General features: G+C 40.8%; 1 protein-coding gene across 1 annotated transcript; it reads left to right on the forward strand.

Moving 5' to 3' along the window:
- Positions 1 to 1,191: 1,191 nt before the first annotated feature.
- LOC146700443 (four and a half LIM domains protein 1-like) lies at positions 1,192 to 17,048 on the forward strand. The gene is made up of 6 exons (XM_085470657.1): positions 1,192 to 1,328; positions 13,349 to 13,523; positions 13,643 to 13,817; positions 14,106 to 14,275; positions 14,911 to 15,097; positions 15,956 to 17,048. Exons 2-6 carry the CDS (start codon positions 13,368 to 13,370, stop codon positions 16,105 to 16,107), a joined length of 840 nt encoding a protein of 279 aa, XP_085326783.1. The 5' UTR covers positions 1,192 to 1,328; positions 13,349 to 13,367; the 3' UTR covers positions 16,108 to 17,048.
- The last annotated feature ends 400 nt before the right edge of the window (positions 17,049 to 17,448 follow it).

Here is a 17,448-nt window from a genome sequence, read left to right on the forward strand (position 1 = left end):
ACACACACACACACACACACACACACAGTCATGTGAAAACTTTGTTTTTCACATGACTGTGTGCAGTCCTGTTACTGAGTACTTGGAACCACCTTTAGCACCAATAATTTGAAGTAATTGTTTTCATTCTCTCACGTCACTGTGGAGGAATTCTGGCTCGCTCTTCTTTACAATGGTGCTTCAGTTCATTGGGATTTTTGGGAGCATTCATTTATGCACAGCATTTCAATCAGGTGGAGGTCTGGGCTTTGACTGGGCCATTCCAGCCCTGAATCTTTTCTTTTCCAGTCATTTTGCTGTAGATTTGTTGGTGTGCTTGGATCTTTTTCTTATTGCTTGACCCAGCTTGGCCCAAGCTTTAGCTGTCAGACAGATGGCCTCTCATCTGGCATACAGAGGAGTTCATGGTGGACCTCAAGGTGCTAGAGCCTGTGGCTAAAGCAAGCACAGATTGTTACCCCTGAGCAGTGCCTGGCTGCTACTTACTTTTCAAATTTCTATGGAAGCAGGAAGGCTGTTCTTAGTTTTTCCACAGCATTTCTGTTCACATGACTGATGTACAGTATATATGTGCATGTAGCAAGATTTATATTCTCAGTCCTCAGCTATATGAAGAGCAGGATGGGACACCAAGTATGTTTAATATATATATATATATATATATTTACAATTGCAGTAAGCATCTTCATGAGTGATTAAGTGTAGCTTGCACGAAGTCTTTAAAGGACAAATCAAAATGAGATGATTGAGAAATTGTATCTTTTTGATCTTTACAGTGTGTTTAGATTATGTTTATAGAGCTGAAACCAAGTTTTTGTGTGTGTTGCAAAATCTATGTAGCGTGGCTATGTAACTCTCACTTATCACTGTCCTTTAAAAAAAAGCATGTAATGTACTGAGTTCCTGACGAGCTCCGTGTGTCGTTCGGCTGTGGAGTATTTGAAATAAAAATCTCTACCATGCAAAGTTTTTTTGCATTATATATTATATTTATAAAATGTCGGCGCCATCATTTAACTAGGTCGTGGACTTTGAATATTAATTAGATACAAATTGCGCATAAAGGTATAATATTTCTGAGTGAAAGCCTGCTGACTGAACTTCATATTTACTTTTATTTTGAAAACCCACTCTTCTTTTCGAGGCTTCGCGTGGGCTCTTATTGTGAAGGCTGAGCTCTGCGCCTCGGTGTGAGGTGTGGGTGTTTGGCTGGAGTTGATGCGGCCACAGGCTGCAGTATTTATAACACGTGAAGCCGTCGCTGAAGCGGAGTTCCGCTGCTTCCAGAGAGCCGCTCATCCACCGCTGCAGACCTCACTCTGATCCTGGTAAGCCGACCGATGAGCACCGCTGTTTGTTAACCCTCTGTACCGGACTACCCCAGCCTCTTCTCATAAAAGCTGGATTTTAAACGGGACCGAGTAGCTGCTGCGGGGTTATTTTGTACTTAAGTATTCCAGTTATTAGTCTTTAATAAGTATTGCAGATTTTTAGTTACTTATTTACTTTATTTAATAATAAATAAACACGCAAACTCAGAGCAGGTTACATTTTGGTTCCTGTAGCTCTCTTCCTCTCTTACACTTGCAATGATTTCATTTACACTTAATCTGCAAAGCAGCATCTTGATATCCGGAGAGGAAACTAGGCTTAAAGTTGTCCGGGGCGTTGGCTGTCTGTGTAATATGTGTGTGTGTGTGTGTGTGTGTGTGTGTGTGTGTGTGTGTGTGTGTGTGTGTGTGTGTGTGTGTGTTAGTGTCAGTCTGAGTGCGTGTGAGCTACAGTTACATGCTGACTTGTGAAAGCCTGAGCTGCTCCTGAAATCTGTTTCCAGTTAGGAAGTCTGACTTTTTTTGTTGTTTTTTTCGTCCAATGATGGAACCTCTGAGGCCAAAAAATGCCTCTCAGAGGTCAATTAAAATTCTTGTACTGCTATTTTTCATTGTCCAACGTTTATGCGTGTGCGTGTAGCCATGTAATTGATGCATATGCTCTACCAGCTGGATTCAAGCTCCCCGGACTTTTTTCTTTGGTACTGGTGTGTTAACACATGTATCAAAAATGCCATGCAGGCTTCAGTTCTAAAAATAAAGCTGAAATACTGACACATGGTTAAATAAACAGTCACAATGTTATGTTGGTATGGGGAAATGATGCCTTTTGTTGCTGGATGATGGAGTACAACATCACTCCCTATTGTGAGCAAACACACAGACAGTGTGTAAAACCAAATCCTACCTTCCACTGCCTCAAACACACACACACACACACATACACACACACACACACACACACACACACACACACACACACACACACACACACACACACACAACTGTGGGGAGTTTTCAGTTGGATTCTAAGCATGTTAAAGAAATTAGAGTGAGCTAGTCCCATTAAAGACGTCCCAGCCCAATAAAACTTTATGCTGCTGGTCTTCCTTCACGTCATGGTAACTCCCTGTTGTGTTTTGCCTGTTGTGATTTTAATAGGATTGAATGTAAATAGGTGCAGACACTGTGGTCTTCTGTTTTTATTGATCCCCAATGGTCACGTGAACACTAGAGTTTAGTTTTTAATAGAGATTTCCAATGGATAGCATGGTAGAAACAGAAAGCTTCCTGTGTGTGTGTGTGTGTGTGTGTGTGTGTGTGTGTGTGTGTGTGTGTGTGTGTGTGTGTGTGTGTTGCCTTTTGTCCTGCAGCCAGTAAAACCTGTTGTGTTGTGTTTGGGTGTGCTGACATTGATCAGGGGGTGTGGAAACTTGTCTCATGCGAAAGGAAGAGGGCCACTTTATTAGTTACAAATTTCCTAAGTTTTCAATTGTAAATTGATGGTTTCTTAACAGAATTGCTTTTCCACTCCACTTGAGCACTCACCAAGTGCTTTAGACAACGTGTGTCAATCTAACATTCACACTCCAATGAACACATCAGGACCAGCTTGGGTTTCAGTATCAAACCACCAACTGTCTGATTATTATTTAACTTGCTCTACCTCCTGAGGCACAGCCATCCCAACTGCACCTTAACACAAATATCTAATCTGCCAATCACATGGCAGCATCTTAGTGCAGTTAGGCAGGTAGCTGTGGTCCAGACAATAACTTAAATCGCTTAGATCGCTTGTTATGCCGAAGAGCATCTCTGAATGCACAACACATAGAACCACAAAGCAGATGGGCTACAGCAGCAGAAGACAACACTTGGGTGCCACTCCTACGAACAGGAAACTGAGACTACAATTCACGCAGGCTCACCAACATTGGAGAGCCTGTCTAAGCCTGTCTTAAACTAGTCTAAGGAGCTTGGAAGAAAAAGCAGTTCTGTAGGGAATATTTCCCAGCTGGTACTAGCAAGGTGTACCCAATAAAGTAAGGATATCTTAAGGAAAAGGGGAAGCAGTCTTCCCACTTATCATTAAGTAAGAGTGACACCACTCTCATTCATACATTTTCTGTTGAATAAAAAGCTAAGAGCCAGGAGGTTTTAGCTTAGCCATAAAGACCAGAAGCAGGGAAAGGACAACTTTCAGCTGCTCCCTTTAGTGCTCACCACAGTGGAGCATCTGCTTATATCTCACCCTAGTGTGGATCTGGTTTAGGGGGAAAAAAAGAAAGAAAAATCAACCATCGTCCCCTCTGATGCTCACTAATGACTGCACAGTTGTTAAAGTCAATCAACAAGCGTACAGTACAGTATTCCTAACTCCGTGCAGTCGGCATCTAACATCACATCCTATAGATAGAATTGACTTTTTTATTTAAGGATCAGTTAGATTATGCGTATAAAAATGTTTTTTTATTTATTATTATTTTATTTGTTGTTTATATAACAGGGGCTCCACATCCGGAGTGGATGCAGCGAAAATGTTGCCAAATCAAACATGCAGTGACCCTTTGTGAATATTGTTAAAGCATGTTGTGGGTTACTCATTTATGCTCTCCCTGACTCTGCTATGGTTGTTTTAACCTAGAGGGAAGCTACACAGCGCCCTCTGGTGGACAAAGTATACACTGTCAACACTAATAACACATTTGAAGGGTGTTTCTTCCTTTTTTATCTTTACTTTTTAAATTGTCATTTATAAGCTATCTAAATATCAGATACCAACAATTACATAATATTGACAGATATATTGGCCATAGCAATATATCAACTGGGTTGTAACTTTGGTGAGTTCACTGTAGCTTATTTAATTTTAACGTAGTTATTTTTCATTTAGTTTTTTTAAGCAGTAGAAAGAGCCATGCTAGTTGTTTCCCCTTTCTTGTGGTCTTTATGCTAAGCTAGGCTAATCCTGGTTTCTGACAGACAAGACACTTGAAGTATTTCAAAAAATAAATATTCAAAATATTCCTTTAGCTAATATTCTCCAGGCTAGAAAATTTAATTAAAAATAAATCTGAATGAAGACTAGGAGAAATATAGCAAACAGCAGCTGAACTGTTGAACTTATACAGGAACTGTTTGGATGTTTAAAAATGGCTCGACTCATGTGAGGAGTGGCTGGAGTAAGAATCTGGAAAAATGGTTAGAAACGGAGATTTGCAGGGATTTTCTTGGTTGGAGATTTATGAGGGTAGACTGGAACAGTTTGGAGACAGGAGAACCCCTGAGACTACATGAGATAATTTAAACTTTTACGAGTAACTTGGAAGTCTTCCCAGCAGGACTGCTCTGGTGCCAGAGTGGAGAGGGTCTTACTGTCACACACACATGGAAAATGTCATGAAAACTGGTCAGACGTATTTTAGCTCCTGATTTAAAGGTCTTCTCGGTTACTGAGTGGAGAAATGAGTGCAGAAAGTGGAGTGTGTAACTCAAGACAAAGCGAGGTGGGGTAAGTGGATCTAACCAGAAGCTTCTGGTAAAGCCATCATGCCTGTCTTGTAGTAGCGGGACATGCTGTTTCTTTGACCTCACTCAGATCTGTTGTATCAGCTTTATCCCACTGTCTGGAATGCAGCTCTCAGCCGGGCCAGGTAAAACAGTCATTCAAGTTTTTCTTTGTGGCCCGCGCTAGAATACAAATGTTTAGCTGAACTTGCTGCCCAGCTTTAATCACTAATATGTTTCTTTTTCAGCCAGAATGATTGGGATCAGTGGTGGGAGCACTCTAACTGCAGTGTTGTTAGGCCACGATAAGGCTATAGTGTGATCGTTAAAGGTGCTCTAAGAAATATTTTGCTTGGTGAATATAGCAGAGGAAATGAATCCAGTGAGGTATCTGCCAAATGTGTAAACTCACTGAAAGAAAGCACTTCTTTTGCAAGAGAAACCATCTGAACAACAATATATGGTAATATGGTTTTCTCTTTGTGTCCAAGGTAGTTGTATACGTATGTAGTTTATAAAGCAAACCAGTTTGTGAACATTGCATCCTAATGAGGGCAGCTTCTGGTCACGGTGCTGCGATGCATTCTTTTTGTCTGTTGATTTTGTTGGTTTCAGACACGGACACACCTCTTTTATATGGTAATCCAAAGGACTTTAACCAAGTCTTTAGAACAACCACCTAACTGACAAGGGCACCAATCAGATTGTTATCTTTGTTTTCTTTAGTCAGCCAGAGACTTGTTGCCACTTAAACTTGATACAAGGTCCTTCAGATATCGCAGATGAGATTGCCAAATCCTTTTTCATCTTCTTTAAATCATTTTATTACTGTTGTAATATGTTGTAATGTGTTATTACCTGTGCAGATGGTTGCTAACGTCAACTCTCTCCATGAAAATGAAGAAACTTTAAGAAACTTTTAATAAATGACCAGTAACTTTTGAATTTCCATATTTTCACGCTACAGGTGTTAAATTCTAAGTATTACTGTTTGCTTGTTACTATTGTTGCCATTAAAATAACACAACTTCAACCAAGTAAACAGAAATGGACACTTTGTGTTTTGGAAACTTTAATTTATATAAACAAAGCTGCAGCTACTTTTTGAAAACGTGAATTCTCTTCACTTATTTTTATTAAACAACCATTCAAGGTTTTATTCATACAGGCCTAGAGACCAGTTGGCAACCTCCTGGCAACCACCAGTTGCTAGGGAAGAGTGTGTATTTCCCAGCCAGTTGGTGATGAGGTGCATGGTGCTGCACAGAAAACCACCTTGCGATTGCTTTAGTCACTAACAGATTACCCAGGTTGCATGAAGTTTGTACAGAAGACTTGTCTGCAAACACCAACTGCTCCTAGTGCAGTAGTGAAAGTGTGAAAAGTGTTCTGCAATCTGTAAATGGAGACATTTTCCCTTCAAAGTAAATGTGTTGGTTGCAACAATGAGCACATTTACTTTGGTTTCTCAAAAAGAGTTTTACTATCATGCAGCTGGTAAGCATCTGCAGGTAAATTGGTGTCTTCCATGCAAACTATATGCAACCCGGGCAATCTGCTCGTGACCAAAGCAATCGCACGGAAACTTTTGGTGCTGCATTCTCTTTTAGACCTACCTAGAAACATACAGCAAGCTACACCAACCTCTTGTCAACAAGTTGGGGAATGCAAATTTTTCTTTAGAAAGGTAAAACTGAAAACTAACTAAGCCTATGTGACTGAGACCACAGCTAGCTAATCTGCTTTAATGCTGAGGTTTAATAGAAAAATGAACATATTGTGAAGATAGGGGAGAAACTAGAACTCATGGAAAAAAACCCACATGGAACCACAGGGATAAATTCCACACATAAAGGTTTAAACCCAGAATCCTCTGTTCCTCATAGTTTATTCATCGTCAGGCCGTTATCACTGTTAATGTAGACGTAAGAAACAAGATTGCTTAAATGCCTTTATAGGTTAATGCTGTGGACATTTGCAGTCTCAAAAGTTTCACTTCCTGCTTATGCAGAGGTTAAAACATATTTTTCTAAGCAAACTTGCACGATGAATTCAGACTTGAGGCCCCTGCAGGCAGTTATTTTGTGTTAACTAAAAAAGTGTCACAATGATGCGATACACATCAGTTTGCTTGTGTTTTGGGTAGATTTAACTTTGCAAAGCAAAATGTTACCCAACTTTTTTCCCCCACGAAGTTAGTCATTAAATTGCTAAACTTTTAGACTTCCACATTTTAAAGGTCTCAAGCTTCTCAACAACTGCAACATCATTAAGTCATCATTCATGCCTCGCCTTGATGTTTAAACAATGAGTGACTCCTTATCAATACTCAGGATTTTTCCTGCTGTGCAACCAGAGGAAAGTCTCATTTCTGAATCCAAGTGTATGATAAGAATTTGTTATCTATCCCATCACTAAAATCTGCATAGCAATGCCACAATAGGAGGAAATTGGAACAACAGACATGTTAAGGTTAGCAGAGCTATCTGCAGGCTGCAGAGAAGTACTGGCTGCCGTGCTAAGTCTGTGATTTTTTAAAGAAAAGTCAGCGCTGAGGTCACACCTGCAGCACATACTGAGCGACGTAAGTTGAGCCAGGGTCTGTGGAATCTGCATTAATGACATATGAGTTTAACACAGTCAGTCTGTATGGACGAGCATATTAACAGTTCACTCAGTGTGTGTGTGGCTGAACTGTGCCAGCTTCACAGTTCTGATGGAGACTTCCTGTTTCTCATTTTTCCACTACATTCTTGAGCGATAAGCTCATGCCAACACACACACACACACACACACACACGGCTGGTACACACTCTAAAATAATCCACACTATGTCATGTTTGCACTGGCAGATTTCTTGTCTGTCTCTGCTTCTTTATTGCGCACTCGCTGTCTCTTTCACATCCCCACACGTTTGCCTGATTTTCTCCTCGTCCACATGACATGATGTCACCTTTCCGCGCTCTGTGCTTACACAGTGTGGAAGGCTCGGGTTGGAGGAAGTGCTTCAACTTGTAACCGTCACACTAAGGTGGCTGAAACTTTAACCGAAAGAGGGGAAAAGATTCAGGGTGATTTAAAACTAATGCAGCCGAAATCCACTCCCACTTCTCTTTATTCCCTGAACACTCAGTCCATGAAGGATTAAGGATGACACTCTTCTTATTGTTAACAACTGCCATAAAAAGACCAAAACCAACAATGAACCGTTTCTACAAACATGCCTGGTTATCTTAACCCTGTCATACTTTATTTTACAGCACCAATATTTTTAGAAACTACTAAAAGTGAGACAAACCATGGGCCCTGTCGTTCTTCTGACTCAATCCCACACACACAATCCTGCATTTATCTGACTTTAAATAGTTCCCAAGAACACATAATTTACTCTGATTTATTGTCAATAAGAAAAATAAAGACTCACACAAGCCTTTACCACCAGTGCCTTATGCCAATGCCAACTAAAAGTCTTAAAAAATAAAATTTACCAAGTGTGGACAAACTAATGTCACTCCATGGAGAGCTCCACATTCCCACAATGAGCTTTCTTTGGCTGCAGCACTGCCCTCAACTCTGCCTTTAGCCGTGACTGCGTGACACAGCCTAATTTTTCCGTGGTGATCTGACTGAGTTTCGTATTGGCCGCTTTAGCTGGAAGAAAACGATGTGTATGTGCTGCAGTGTTGTTACACAGTGCTATTTATTGCTGGAAAACAAAGTAAAGACGTGCAGCAACAGTGTACTCGGAGCTGCCTGATGTCAGTTACACCTCATTTGTTTTAGTCCTGGCTTCCTGTCAGCCGTTGTTTAGCTCCCATCAGATAACAATTTCACGGTGCTCATAGCCAAGCATCAATACTGCCTTCTATGCGGTTACTGAGCAGAGTTCTGTGTCTTTGCAAAGTTCGACTCTGCAGGTGAAAGCAAAAATGAGAAACGGAGCAGGATTGAGAGCACTGGAAATCTTAGCTGAATCCTTATTAGTTTGGGAAGAGAAGGAATTAAAATGTCAAGAAGCGTGGAGGGAAAACAGGAGGTAACAGGTAAATGCCAGACCTCGCCTTTATCTGACAGGACTTGCTTTCTTCCAGTGGAGACGGATGAGTAACCTCTTCACACCCAGTCACCAAATAAACCAGACAGCTGCTGGTTGCTCCATTGAGTAATGATTGAGGCGGCCACAGAGGGGAAGATATATGTCCAGCTCCACAGTTCGGAGCTTTATTGTCTGTTAAGGAGATGAGACCACAAAGAAGTTATTTAATCAACTTTATTAACCACAGCACCTTTAACCTCTGCCTCATACGTCTGTCAAAAAGACTGGATATTAAATTAAAATCGGGTTTCCTTCCAGACTTTGTGAAAATGTTCATCTGCTTGTATTTGAGACTTTGAATTATGCCATAAAAATGTGCTTTCATGAGCATTCCCAGTCTGAGGAAAACAAAAAGACTTGTGTTGAAGGTTTAAATCACTTGCAAACAAACGAGCTGAAACACATTAAAAATCATTTTGATCAGTTTCGATTATGTCTCACTGACACTAGCAGCTCATCCAGATCCATCGCAGTTCAGCGGGTATTCTAATGTGTGAAGTTCACAAAGAAAGCGTTTAGTTTGCTTGTCATTGCTTAGATTTATTGCACAAAATAATGACTTCTTAATAGATTCTAATTTTCAAGAAGGCTCGCAAACCGTTCTATCCACGACAAGTTCATCCAGAACACCACCCAATCAAAGTGCTCCAGCATTCACTGCGTCCATAAAAGGCATGAGCATCATCGTTTCACAGGATACACAGTGACGACACCATATTTCAAGCTGTCGCATCGTTTTGTATCTTCTGATGTTTGATCTTCATCAGCAGTAAGAATCTGATGGGTGGTTTCAGTTCAACTTCGTTCACTACACCAGGAGCAAAATTAGGTGTAACTGAATAATTCAAAGCATGAGAGTTATGTTTTGAAATGAAAAGAGAAAAAGAAAATGACAAATGTTATCTTGAACATATTTGGGTGAAGACCCATCGTATGTGAGTTTGATTAAATTCTGGTTCTCGTCAGTTGCGGATGGACGACGGGCGCTTCGCTATGGCACGAGCTGATGAGTCTGCCAGATGAACTAAAGAACAGATGTTTGAATGAAAAGGTCAAGTTATTCAAAAGTGGTATTTTAGCCATGATGAAAGTGTGGCCTCTGTGGAAGTGAAATGATAGTCTATACTATTTTTGCACAGACTCTCGAGGTCCTACGGGATGATCGTTTTTTTATGATTTTGTATGAGATGTCTGCTGATGGCTTTGTTAACCATTCCCTTTGGCACCATCGTTGGGCAAAAACGTCACTTTTTCCTGTATAACCACTAATTTAGCTGTGTTTAGAGACATTTAGCAAAACATGTTAGTGTTATACTCGCTAAACATCAGCATGTTACCATGGTAACATTACTGTTGAGCTAAAAGCACTATTGTAATTAAGTAGAATGTTTAAAAAACTGCTCATTTTATCCCAATTTGAAATGTTTTCAAGTTGCAAACAGTTTTTCTTGTGATGGCCACTACACACTCAATAATGCCTATTCAGCCAATCACATGGCAGCAACTTAATGCACTTACGCATGTAGACATGGTCAAGATGACCCGGTGAAGTTCAAACCGAGCATTAGAGTGAGGAAGAAATTTATTTTGGTGACTTTGTTGTTGCTGCCTGACAGGCTTGTTTGAGTATTTCAGAAACTGCTGATCTACTAGGATTTTCCCACACAGCCATCTCTAGGGTTTACAGAGAATGATCTGAGAAACCGAAAATATTCATTGAGCAGCAGTTCTCTGGGGTAAAATGTTAATGTCAAAGGTCAGACGAGAAGGTCCAGACAGCTCCAAGCCGATAAGAAGGCAACACAACTCGTTACAACAAAGGTATGCAGACGAGCATGTCTGAGTGCACAACACCTCAAACCTCGAAGTAGATGGAATACAGTAGCAGGTCACACAGGGTGATACTCCTGTAAGCTAAGAACAGGAAACGAAGACTATAATTTACACAGGCCTGCCAAATTTGGACAATATAAGACCAGAAAAGTATTGTCTTGATTCCTGCTGAACATGCCCTACAAAGGGCAAAGATCAGCAATTGCCAGACCCAGGCCCAGCCATACACACATGTGCGCACACCACTCATTTATGGTGGTGTCAGCCCCCCGAGATGTCAGCGAGCAGATGCCTCCCCGAACTAGTACCGAACCGAACGGGGTCCAACCTAGTACTAGCAAGAGGCACATAATAAAGTGACTAGTAACTGTACATATAACAGTTGCACAACAGTTAAATGACCTTTACATTTGATGCACTACAGAAATGGCTGGTGGACAGACTGGGAAAGGAGTTTCCTAAAATGAGAACTTCCTCGTGAATGTGTGCCGACATGTCGCTCCATACAGGAGGTGAACACTATAGTTTGTGGTTTCTAAGGGAGTGGTTCATTTAAGAAGTGGAGTGTGTGTGTCTGTGTGTGTTGTCATAAGGATGTCAGCGTTCCTGATCTCACCACATTAGTCATGCCAGGCATTCCTTCATGCGTTCACCACACTGTGCAAACACACATGGACACACACACTTGTCTCACAGCAGTTTGTGAGAATTCCTCGTGGTCAGGCAGCATGAACCTGATGTGGGAAATAAGTGAGTGAACAGACTGTAGAGATCGCTCCTCTTCCATATTTCCGTGCCTTTGTGTAGCTGTGATTTTAAAAAAATACATTTTTAACCAACATGTTGTTTATTATTTACCGTCTGAACTTCTGGCCCTGTAATCACAGCTCTGTGATCAGATTTATGTTGGTCAACGTGGTGATTTTGGTTCTATGTTTAGGGCGTTTATGTGTCCTGTATTTTAGGGAGAGTGAATTCTGGATTCTGTAGTGTGAGAAATCAAGTGTGCCAACGTTTGCGGTGCTGCTCGTCAGCATGATTAAACAAGAACTAGCAAACAGAATTTCAGAAAGCTTGGTGCAGATATGACGCACGGGCAAATGAAGAACCCATTAGGATTTGATATGGATCCAGATACGTTTCCTTGGAGACGGGGCACTGACTCATAGAGCTTCTACTCTCCTAATGACCTTCTTGGTTTCCTCATTCTCCATTAAAGTAACAAATGTTGGTCCTCAGGAAGGCTACAATTGTGAGATTCTACTAATATTACTAACATTAATATTTGCAATTAATAATAATAGAATAATAGATAATTAGATAGGTTTCACTTGGCTGAAAGGGTTGCCAGGAGAAAGACTCTTCTCTCTAAAAAGATCATAGCAGCATAATGTAGGTTTTCAAATTTGCATCTAAATAAACCACAAAACGTCTGGAATAAGATCCTTAGGACAGACGACGACAAAGTGTAGCCATCTGGCCACAATGCACAGCACCACATCTGGAGAAAACCAAACACAAACAAACTGGGTCATGCAAGAGGACAATGATGGCTGAAAAAGAAAAGAATCGGTGTTTGGCTTTATAATGCATGGCATGGAGTGCAATACATGCATCTAAAATATTGTGGAGTACAAGAAAGTAGTATTACACAATACAAGTACCAACACAAACTCTCACATCTGGACACGTCCCTGAAACAGGGCAGGTATACGGCCTGGGAATACAAAGATGAGGATGGATAGATTACTAGAGGAAGGAAGAGGAAGTCAAGAGCAAATAAAAGCCTAATTCATCTGCCTCCCGAATCAGCTGTAAAATTTGCTGTCAAACTTATCAGTTAGGAGCTGCTTTAACAGGAAGAGATAAGATGCATAAATGGAGAGGAAGCGAGCGCACCGCACAACCACTGTAAACACAGGTACACAGAAACACTGACAGATACGTCATTGTGTATCCACGAAATCAGCTCGAATAACACACAGCTCACACGCAGCTGTGAGCTGACAGAATCCCAGTTCAGCCTCTGATTTCCTCTTTGATGGTGTCTTAGTTTCACCAGCTGCTCAAACATCCCACAGAGCTGAGCCGCGGTGAATAGTTATGGTCTATGTGCTCTGTGGAGAAATTTCAGCTCCGAGCAATCCGTGTAATCATTTTTGTCTCATCTAACTTTTTTATGTTTTTCAAAGATTTTTGCACACAGAACATAAGAAGAAAATAACCTGATGGTTTGAAGAAGTGGTGGAAAATGGAAGTTGCTTCCAGAACTGTTAGAAAGAAATTTTTTGATTAATGAAGCACATGATCAGGAGGCTCATCCATAATGAGAATAAATAATTGCAGCTGGATTGTTTAAAATGAGCTCATGCTTAAAATTTTGTGATTGGTTTTAAAGATGTGCTGTTTGGTGAGGACCAAAAGTTCTTAATTGAAACCACAAACGACTAAAATCCATTTTGACCCATGAATCATAAAATATGAACCGTTATCTGTTGTCATAAAACAAAACAAGTGTGGTGTTTACCGCCGTTGCTGGGCAGAGCTTTTACTTCCTCCCTCCGTTCTGTTCTTGCTGCAGGTGGGACTGTATCCTGACGATGGCGGACAGCTCGCAGTGTTTCTACTGCCGCGAGGACCTCGGGGGGAAGAGGTTCGTCCGTAACGAGGGGAGGCCGGTGTGCGTTCGCTGCCACACAAAGTTCTGCGCCAACTCCTGCGCCGAGTGCCACCGTCCCATCTCCGTGGAAACAAAGGTGTCTTATCGAGCTGCATTTCTCTGTGTGGACTTAGAAGTTTTGGTATTTCCTGCCACCTGCGTCCAGCTGTCATCCAAAAAAACCCTCCAAAAAATCTCTCCGTTTTCCTCCATCAGGAGCTCAGCCACAAGGGCCGATACTGGCACGAGGAGTGTTTCCGCTGTGCAAAGTGTTACAAGCCTCTGGCTAAGGAGCCCTTCAGCACCAAGGATGACCGCATCATGTGTGGGAAGTGCTGCTCCAGAGAGGATGCTCCACGCTGCCACGGCTGTTATAAACCCATACTGGCGGGTACGACTGATCACATTCACACCAATGCTCTGTAGAGGGTGGCCCACTGATCTGCTTGTCTTGTGTGATTAAAAAAACCAAAGAGTTAGCTGGAAAAAGTCATTTTCAAAAGAGTTTCTTCATCAGAACATCTAAATATATACATGATTTAGGGCAGTACGGGTGTACTGACTATTATAGTGTCAAACTATTGTTAAATAAAAGGACTCATGCAGGCCTAAAAATGTCCTCTATACTACTGTATTTATTCAGCATTAGCAGTAATAATCCTTCTCCTCTCCCCTGCAGGAACAGAGAGCGTGGAGTACAAAGGGAACTCGTGGCACGACGAGTGTTTCACCTGTTACAGCTGTAAACGACCAATAGGATCACAGAATTTTCTCTCCAAAGGAAGTGACATTTACTGCAGCCCCTGCTATGATGACAAATTCGCTAAACACTGCGTGAGCTGCAAGAAGGTAATTTCTCTCACACAGGGAACCAGGCCACCCTCATATCACCAAGATCACTTTGAAGTCACATTTTTATAGCAATTTTAGGCACGCTGCCATTTAAATGTTTAATTGTGTTCATTGTTTTATTTTTATTTGCTTTGACATGTCAAAATTCCTTTAATAAGCAGGCTGTAATAGTGCAATAATTCATAAAATCTTAATCTTTGGATACTTAGGATAATTTTTTTTCTGTCAGGGAAATCTGCAGCCTAAATGCATTTTAGCCTTTTACCCCATTACACTAATGACTGACCAGATTATTAATAAATTATTGCTTCATTTGTACTTTTAACTCGACTATTTAATTCATACCAAACTATGCTAAATGTAACAAATGTGGAAGCCACTGTATCTCACTTGGTTGAGCAGGCGAACCATGCAGTATGTCATGGGGCTACTGCAGAGGCTGCTTACAGCAACCTGCTTGTTCTCTTAAGTTTCCTGCCTTCTCTCCACTGTCGTCTCTAAATCAAGGCTAAAATAAACCCAAGGAAAATATTTAAACAAATCTCGGATGGAGATGTTATTTTAACAGTAATTAAACTACTCAAAGATTATTTTAATTGGATGGTAAAACATCCCTTAACTTCTATCTCCAGCCTATAACCTCTGGAGGAGTGAACTACCAGGACCAGCCGTGGCACAGCCACTGTTTCGTGTGCAGCTCCTGCGCAAAGCCTCTGGCAGGGACGAGTTTCACCAACCACCAGGAGCAGGTCTTCTGTGTCGACTGCTACAAGACCTCCGTGGCCAAGAAGTGCAGCGGCTGCCAGAACCCCATCACAGGTTAGCTTTATACCTGAATTCCTTCTAAACACCAGCGCTTTCACAATGAGAGCATGTTCTCACTCGTTAGTCTAAGTCTTAATACAACATGGTGTTTGTTTTGTAAGTGATGGCTCTATTAGAGTCAAAAGGAGGTTAAAGCAGGTGGCACTTTACCATTCGAATGACATCTTAGCTGGTGTAGTGCGCAGTATCTGCTGTGTCCATAAAAACTCAGCTAAAGTGTTTGCAACAAATATTATTGCATCACAGTGGCTACATCCTTCTTTCATATGCAGTCTGTGATATTGCAGCATGAAAGACTGGACCGACTAACAAGTAAACACAGATCTCAGCTGAGATCTGAGTTCTTAGTTAAACTCGTGGCATTAAAATAAACACAACAGGTAAATGGAAGCTGTACCAGAACCATAACTATGACTGAGTGCACTCAGCTACCAGGTAAGTAAGAAAGAAAGGGAAGTTTGTCTTTATAGCACTTTTCCAGAGAAAGAATAGTTAAATGCACATGCCAAAAGCAACATAGGCACACAAACACTACGCAAACACCTGCATGAACAGATGAGTTTTAAGCTGCTTTTTAAAGGATGACACAGAGAGTCAAAGGTGCAAAGAGAGGTGTAGGTGGGGGGGACCTCACACCATGATGTTAAAAAAAACCTAATAACTATTTGAAGATAAAAAATTAAATCTTTAGATGATTTTAAGGTGTTTTGTAACTTTTCATCTGACGGATCCAGATGTGCTTTAAGGCAATTCAAATACAGCTGATGTCTTTACTGATTAAGACCAGCAGGTGGCACACAAAGGTAGACCAAAGACACGGTCTAACTCCCCTCTGCTCTTCTCTCCTCTCAGGTTTTGGTAAAGGGGTGAATGTGGTGAACTATGAGGGCAGCTCCTGGCATGAATACTGCTTCAACTGTAAGAAGTGCTCCCTCAGTTTGTCCAACAAGCGTTTCGTAGCCAAGGGAAAAGACATCCTCTGCACTGACTGCGGCAACAAGTAGAGACGGACGACTTTATGCCCGTTTCAAAATGATGTAAACCTATTCCCCTGCATTCTTCTCCTTTCTATCACCAAGCTGGCCTTCACTTCCTGTCCGCTCCGGCATTATATCCCCTCTGATAATAATGTGAATAATGAAATAAAATAAAGTAAATAAATAAGGTGATAGAGTCTACAGTGCTCCCCTTGGTAAAGCAAATGTGTTTGGCGAAACAAAGCACTCAGACCATGACTCTGCTGGAGGACGGGTTAATAAAATAATAATAATAATTTAAAAAAAGAATAAAAGGATGTAACCTTACCTGTTTGTTTTTTGTTGTTGTTGTTTTTACATGCCAGCAAGCATCTTATTTCAATATTCTGTTTATTATCCAGCTGAAATCTTGGAAGATTAATTGATGTGAGTACTTTAACCTGCTCTGATGTTAAGTGACGTCTACGTCTGAAAATGAGAAACTCTGAGTCCAGCAGCGGCATGTGTCAGACTTGTATTACATTAAAATGTGTGAGCTGGTGTTTTGAACCACTAGTAACAAGTTTTCACAGGAGGTGACAGGAGCCTTTTCTCTCTGTCCAAATGTAAGAGAACAGTATTTTTACCAACAGCTACCCGACTCTGTTGTTAGAGCTGCATCATTCATTCTTATTCTGCTAAAGCTAACCTTCATTTACTGTGTTGTTAAAAGCTCAGAAATCAATGCGTGTCATGTTGCAGTCGGTAAATGATAAAAAAATAATAATCTAAGGTTGCTTAAATTGCAGCGTTTAATTGTTCATGTGTCCGTATTTAAGTTTTAACTGCTAATTGATATTTGCTTGTTGTATTTTTTACATAAATAAAATTTGTAACCCTTTCACTTCTAAATAAAGATAAAATCTGAATAAATGTTGCATGTTTCTGTGAAGATCAAAGCTCAAATAAACTTTCTATAAAACTGAGAATGACTTTTTCTCTTTTTGATTCAATTTCTCAGTTTATTTTTAATGAATTTGTTTTTTTGTTTTTTTTAACTTCACATTTTATACGGATGGTTTTGTTGCACAGGGACAGATACCAACCTACTGAAGGCCATGCATGTAGCCTTGAAAGAGTAATTAGGTCTTCATGTTCAGGTAGTGTTGACAGAAAGCAGTGCATGTTTGTCAGAGCTAATTACCGTTTCACGTATGCTTTTGTGTGGCCGTGATTTTTTTCCTCCTACACTTTTATAGATTGACTTTTTGTCCCACCTGCACACACATAATAGCACGAACCGACCAATCACAGCCAGACAACAGCATTACCTGCTTCACGGTCACAGACAAAGGTTCGTGACTTGATTTTTATGCATCGTCTCAGAGC

Source organism: Copadichromis virginalis, linkage group LG10 (genome assembly GCF_057382275.1).
Source record: "Copadichromis virginalis isolate Kocher_CV1m ecotype Utaka linkage group LG10, C_Virginalis_male_GT1.1, whole genome shotgun sequence".
Taxonomy (NCBI): Eukaryota; Metazoa; Chordata; class Actinopteri; order Cichliformes; family Cichlidae; genus Copadichromis; species Copadichromis virginalis.

Bases quoted from the DNA above. Each gene is read 5' to 3' on its own strand.
- LOC146700443 (XM_085470657.1), top strand. From the start codon at position 13,368: ATGGCGGACAGCTCGCAGTGTTTCTACTGCCGCGAGGACCTCGGGGGG. The intron at 14,276-14,910 runs GTAATTTCTCTC...TTCTATCTCCAG, and splicing joins ACTGCGTGAGCTGCAAGAAG to CCTATAACCTCTGGAGGAGT. The intron at 15,098-15,955 runs GTTAGCTTTATA...CTCTCCTCTCAG, and splicing joins CTGCCAGAACCCCATCACAG to GTTTTGGTAAAGGGGTGAAT.